Source organism: Cibotium barometz, chromosome 6 (genome assembly GCF_041138505.1).
Source record: "Cibotium barometz isolate CiBa-2024 chromosome 6, ASM4113850v1, whole genome shotgun sequence".
NCBI lineage: Eukaryota > Viridiplantae > Streptophyta > Polypodiopsida > Cyatheales > Cibotiaceae > Cibotium > Cibotium barometz.
The window spans coordinates 58,107,942-58,114,063 of record NC_141051.1 but is presented as its reverse complement, the minus strand read 5'-3'; the positions used below and the strand labels follow the sequence as shown (position 1 = coordinate 58,114,063).

The 6,122-nt window shown below is 45.0% G+C and overlaps 1 protein-coding gene across 1 annotated transcript; it reads right to left on the bottom strand.

Moving 5' to 3' along the window:
- Window positions 1-1,657: 1,657 nt before the first annotated feature.
- On the bottom strand, window positions 1,658-5,522 carry GUN1 (s uncoupled 1). The gene is made up of 5 exons (XM_086799740.1): window positions 3,549-5,522; window positions 3,156-3,439; window positions 2,789-3,005; window positions 2,357-2,553; window positions 1,658-2,246 (listed from the first exon to the last, which is right to left on the bottom strand). Exons 1-5 carry the CDS (start codon window positions 5,259-5,261, stop codon window positions 1,985-1,987), a joined length of 2,673 nt encoding a protein of 890 aa, XP_086655866.1. The 5' UTR covers window positions 5,262-5,522; the 3' UTR covers window positions 1,658-1,984.
- Window positions 5,523-6,122: the final 600 nt, after the last annotated feature.

Here is a 6,122-nt window from a genome sequence, read left to right as displayed (position 1 = left end):
TTCAGTACTCTGAGTATGGCGCGTGTGATTCACCTTTTATATTCAAAACTCTAAAATGACAATATGTGTCAATACATTTAGAAGCTATAACAAGACTTGGTGGTTTGGATGGATGTGAGAACCCATCACCTAGAGCACTATATGTTTTTTGCAGTAGCTCAAGTTTGGGGCTTGCTTGGTTATGTTCGCTCAGTGTCTTGTAACACTCCAGTAACTTAATAACCAGTGTTTACAAAAAAACTTATGCACTCGTAGAGAAAGCCTACAATCTTCATTACAACAGTACTGCACACCTGTCATGCTGCAGCTATATGTGAGCCAATCACATAAACATACATCCACCAACACCTGTAACACTTAGATTCTCTGCTTAGACTATCCTACAAATCAAATTTGTGTTGCAACTTTCACCTAACTAGAAATTGGCATACACAGTCAAAATCGACACTATCACAAAGTGTCTATATGGAAAACTTGCAGAGTCAAATAAGACCCGTGCACGCCCAAATCACACCAAAACAAAGTTAACTAAGAATAATATAGTCTTCTTCCTTCACCCAGGAGGATGCCTCTACCTGTAGCTTTTACAACTACCAAAGATGTTGCTCCAAAATCACAGAGGAAAAGAGATGAAAATACCCTTACCCATGTACCGCTTCCTTGCTTGTCTTGTTCTTGCCTCTTGCTTGCCTCCTTAGCTCTCACATGAACTGAAGCTCTGATAACATAAAGAGAATGCGGGGGGAGAGGGAGAGCTTGAGTTCCTTACAAACAAACACACACACGAGAGAACAAGACACCAGAGAGAGATGGATGGTTGAATTTTCTTCGATCTTCTTCTTTTCTCTTCAACCATAAACTACAGAGAGAAGAGTATATACTACAACGGAAAGTACTCTCCTACTATACAATGGTCAATCCAAAGTGTAAACTTGACTATATGAGATGGTGTTATAGCTATGACATACTCTAGTAATCCAAATATGGTTGTCACACAGTTTGTCGTCCACTTGTGGCATATCAATTATAATCTCACCAACCGTGCTAGTGGGCCTAAGAGCGAAAGCTCACCCATCAGGCGGGTCATCAATGTGTGGAGAGCACGCGAGGCTGCTTGTTGGTGCTTCAAACGCAGCCAAACAGAGATGGAAGAAGTCACAACACACGAAGGCCAAATCTCGGAGAGCATAAGGAAGCTAAATTTCTTCCGACTACTCCTCTTCCTCATCTATATCTCTCTCCTTTCTCCTTTCTTTATTTTCGGTTGGGCTTTCTCGGAAGGAACCGTCGCATCTGTATTCAATATACATTGAAAGATGTCGAATCATCCCCTCGAAAAAAAGTATTATTCAATCAGAAAATAGATAAAGCACTGTTTCAGTGCAGGCTGCGAGAGCAGTACCAAATCGAGGCAAACTCTGAATACTAGATGTGACCTCCAAATGGAGACTATTAATCAGTGAAAGTTGATGTTTCTGTAGGAAGCATGTTTGTCTCGAGTCGGATTTGATAGGTATTAACAGACTTTAATGGAACAACCTGTACATTGTCATAAATTAGTTATTCATAAAGGATTGAATCGAGTTTTCTCTCGACTTAATCGCAACAAATGCTAGAAGAGTTACTGAATAATAAAATGTTTTGGCTGTCAGCAGCAAAGAAGCAAACGATCGGACAGAACATCCTCTATTTAAACTCAAGGTAGTTATCTGCAAGAGTCAGGGACAGTAACTCAAAGAATAATACCTTCTTAAGGTTTGGGTTGTGACCGTAATCACTCTCTCAATCATACCTAATAAAAATTAAGACACTTTTTTTCCATGGGTCACCCGATAACATACTAAATAAATAAATAAATAAGAGCACCACAAGTGTCCTACAGACGTTCCAGTATGGGAACAACAAATGCAGGAGAACCTCGTGTAAACTGAGATTGTCTCACTCAAAAATTATGAGGTATCCTCCTTTCTTCACAAAAGCACCTTCAAGCTGGTATAAGTTGCTTTTCACTGCATTGATCTGTCATTTCTGCTGTGTTAACCCGTGTGTCATGGAGAACAAGGAGCTCCAGGGTGCTGGCTGCTTGAAGCCACCCTCCAACCACGGGACCTGTAGAGATAAGCCTGCCTTCATTGTATTTAGCAACCCGGAAAGGAGCGCCAATCGCAAGAAGATGAGCTTCCACGGCTTGCTTCACGATGCTTTCACCGGCTACCTTGCTGTGCCGGCCCCAACCAGTCAATATACTGGGCAAAAGCATATCAATGAATTAGACTTCAACCTGGATAAAAAAACACACTGTCCACATTTGCTGAAGCAAGCCCTGTGATTATGACTATACAAAGCACATAATTACCTTAAAAGCTTGGGTAGCTCATAACCCTCGAATACAATGGATCGGATATTCAACAGCCATGCATGCAGCATGGCTTGTGCAGCCCCAACCGACATCAAGTGGAGGTCGAGACAATACTGGTGCTGGGACATTTGCCACGCATGAACCCAAACGCACCGCCGCCTTGCCTCCAGAACCACTTTTTGGGCACCTTCCCTCTGCAGCAAACAAAACACAGAGTCACAGATAAATCATGAAACAAAGCACAGCCAACACTAAGTATTTACAACAGCAAGGCTAAGATAGCCTGGAACTGAGAACCTCAAGGCATCGTTTATAGAGTATTTCCCACCAAATAAAAACAAAACAAAACATGAGGTGATGAGTAATTTACGTGGAAAGTATATATGAAAACTATGGCAGGACATCCAGAACCATGATGATGACACACACCTGACCAAAATGCCACAAGACATCAGCAAGAGCATTGTAAAATGCTGCAGCCGTGGAGTGGTCCATGCGAGCCACCTCATCAAATAGCACGCCAGCAAGCCTCCAAACTTGATTTTTAAATCCCATTAGTAACCCGTGAGCCACTCCATAGACTTTGCTATCAAACTTGCGTAGTTCTTCTAGGAGCGACGCTGCCTCCATAAATGATGCACAGCGACTGCAAGGTTTCAATAGAAGGTATTAGGGAAGAAATGCACCCACGATCTTTATTCTGTTTGCATTGCATGGATGAATCAGAATTGGGTCAAAAAACAGTTTATTCTCTTTCAACCAAAAAATACTAACCAAACTTCACACGAAAGCTGACCTGCAGGCATGGAGAATAGCTGAAAATGTCACCACATTTGGCTTCACTCCCAGCTCCCACATCTCCTGAAACACTCTAACTGCAGCAAGGATGTCCTTGTCGGTTCCTCTGACACTAATGTTTGAGAAAAGTGGTTCTGTGGAAGTATCCTTCAAGCTCAACTCGGAGAGATCAAAAGCCCTGCCACTCTGTCCCCAACTCGTAACGATCACCTTTTTGGGAACATTAGTGGGAGGCACACCCACAATCTCCCCACTGTTGAGCTGATTCTGAGGCAAATCTGCCTAGACAGGAACAGAAGTAACATTCATGTTTAGGATATACAATATCCTAAGGTTCATATACATAGGGGACGATCTGGAACGCAAAATCACAAATGAAAAAATGCATCACCTGTCTCTTCCGTCCGTATGCGTCTATGATGGAGTTAAAGGTCACCACATTAGGTCGAATGCCTTCTCTAATCATCTCATTAAGAAGGTTACTTGCATCATCCACAAGCGCACTTTTACAGAGAGCATCAATTAGCGAGCTGTAAAGCACAACGTCCGGCTTTAGTCCAGCTTCCTTGAACTCTTTGAACACCTGCAGGGCTTCCCTGTGAAACCCTCCCTTTGAGTAAGCATCAATCAATGTGGAGTAGGTCAGTACGCTTGGAACTATGCCCTCTGCCTTCATATTCTCAAACAAATCCAAGGCTTCGTGATATTTCCCTTGTTTGCCATAGGCATCCAGAAGGGCGTTATATGTAACAGCATCTTTCTTCCATCCTGCCCTTTCCATCTGACTGCACACCAAAAGGGCATCATCGAACTTGCCTAGCTTGGCATAAATGTACACCAGCGTGTTGTAAGAAACCCTATCTGGCACAATATTTGCATCCTTCATCTCATCATACACTGCGACAGCTTCTGCGAAACGGCCGGCTTTTCCATACCCATCAAGCAGAGTGCTGTAAGTAACAACATTTGGCTTTACTGAGTTGCGATGCATGCTTGCGACTAATGCGGCTGCCTGGTCCATCTTACCTGCTTTACACACTGCATCAACAACAGTGTTGTAAGTGAAAATATCTTGATCAATGCCCCGCCTCTGCATTTCCTCAAAGGTTTTCTGGGCTGCTTCCCATAAATTCCCCCTGCTGCAGACAGCAATCAGAGAGTTGAACGTGATTCTGTCCGGTTCAACACCCTCTCTTTCCATCTCTTCAAAAAACCTCAGAGCCTTCTTGTACTCAACTCCACCTTTCCCACAAGCATCTATCACCGCATTGTATGTTATGAGATTGGGTTTGCAGCCAAATCTTTTCATGGCCTCAAAAACCTCGAGGGCCTTGTTACACCGCCCGCTGCGACCGTAAGCACTGACAAGGGCCGAGTAGGCGTACACATTCCGTCCGAAACCGGCTAAGACAGCTTTGTCAAAAGTTTCCTGGGCGAGGTTGACCTTGCCCAGCCGCCCTAGCGTGCTGATGGTGATGCTGAGCAGTTTGCACCATTCACTCTTGAGAGACTCCTGTGTGATTGCCCACTCATAACTGGCAAGGACTCTGCCACCCTCACCAGCATTACCAAGCTCACGGAGGAGGTAAGCGAAATCCTCTTGGAGATAGAGCTTAGCAGACCATACATCAAGGACACCTGAAACACTGGCACATGAGGGTGCTCTGAGGACTGCTTGGAGGGCCAATTTGGCATCCGGGCTGTGCTTGCCGTTGTGTATTTTAGGTCTACCAAAGTGCAATTTTGAGACTTGGCGAGTGGAACGGCGCCCGCAGAAGTCATTGGTGAGGACTGCGGATGGGTGGTGGTAGGGGGGCTCATGACCAATAGAAAGGCTGCCAACAATATTGGGAGGTGCTCGGGAATCTCCACGAACTTTGACGCGGCGGGCAGAGGGTCCCCATTGGTCTGGGGTCTCGATGGGGGGCCTTGCTGTAGAGACAAAGCCATGCTGCCCTTTTCGGGTGGAAGAGGAGGACCCTCCGGCGGCGGCTGCCGCAGGGGTTCCCTTAACGGAGAAAGGGCTATGGCCGGAGCTGCTCCCGGCAACGGTGACGGAAGAAGTGGCCGCTGCCTCTGCTGTAAGGAAGGCCTGGCTCGCCATGGCTTACACACACACACACACACACACAGAAGAAGAAGAAAAATCCCTACCTCAATTGATGGAAGAAGCAGAAGAAGACGCCGTAACCTATTAAAAGATTGGGCTTTTGATGCTGGCCGCGGTAGCCATCACCATCTACTCATAGCTTCTCTCTCCGACAGCGGTGGTGGAGGCTTCAAAGCCATTGAGAAACAGTGCCCTTTTATCCCTTTTCCTGGGTCATTTTTTTGTTTTGGGCTTCGGCAATCCCTATGACAGGATGAAGAAGAGAAGAGAGGGGCCTTTGACTGGTAGAGGAGCCCGCCACATCACTTCACCTTACCCTCTTCCTTTCCCTTTGTCACGTGGCTGCCACCTCAGCACAAAAGACCCTGAATATCTATCTTTGCTGCAATGATTGGGTTCCAAAAGAAGGCCACCCCAAGTAAAATTTCATGACTAATGGGTTTCACATGAAGGCCAAGGTACCTAGTCGCAGCAGGGTTGCTAAATCCAGGATTTCTCAACTAATAAGTAGACCACTACATGACCACTTCATTGAAAAACTTGGACAAGGCAACATGTAGAAAAATTGGACCAGCAAAGTTGCCCTGTTGCCCATTAGAAAAGTGTGCTTAAATGATTCACACACTTCACAAGCCTTCTCTATCACCAAATTGAGCATATTTTGGTAGTAGTCTTGCAATGCCCATTCTCCTTATTCCACTCATCACAATAGGCATTAATGTGTGTTTTGCCTGATAAAAACCTTGGCAAACGTATTCATGCTACACCCATCAACCCAATCAGTCAGGGATGCAATACATTCACACCTGACAAAAAGCTTGTCCATGATGAAACAAACCTAGCTCATGTATCATT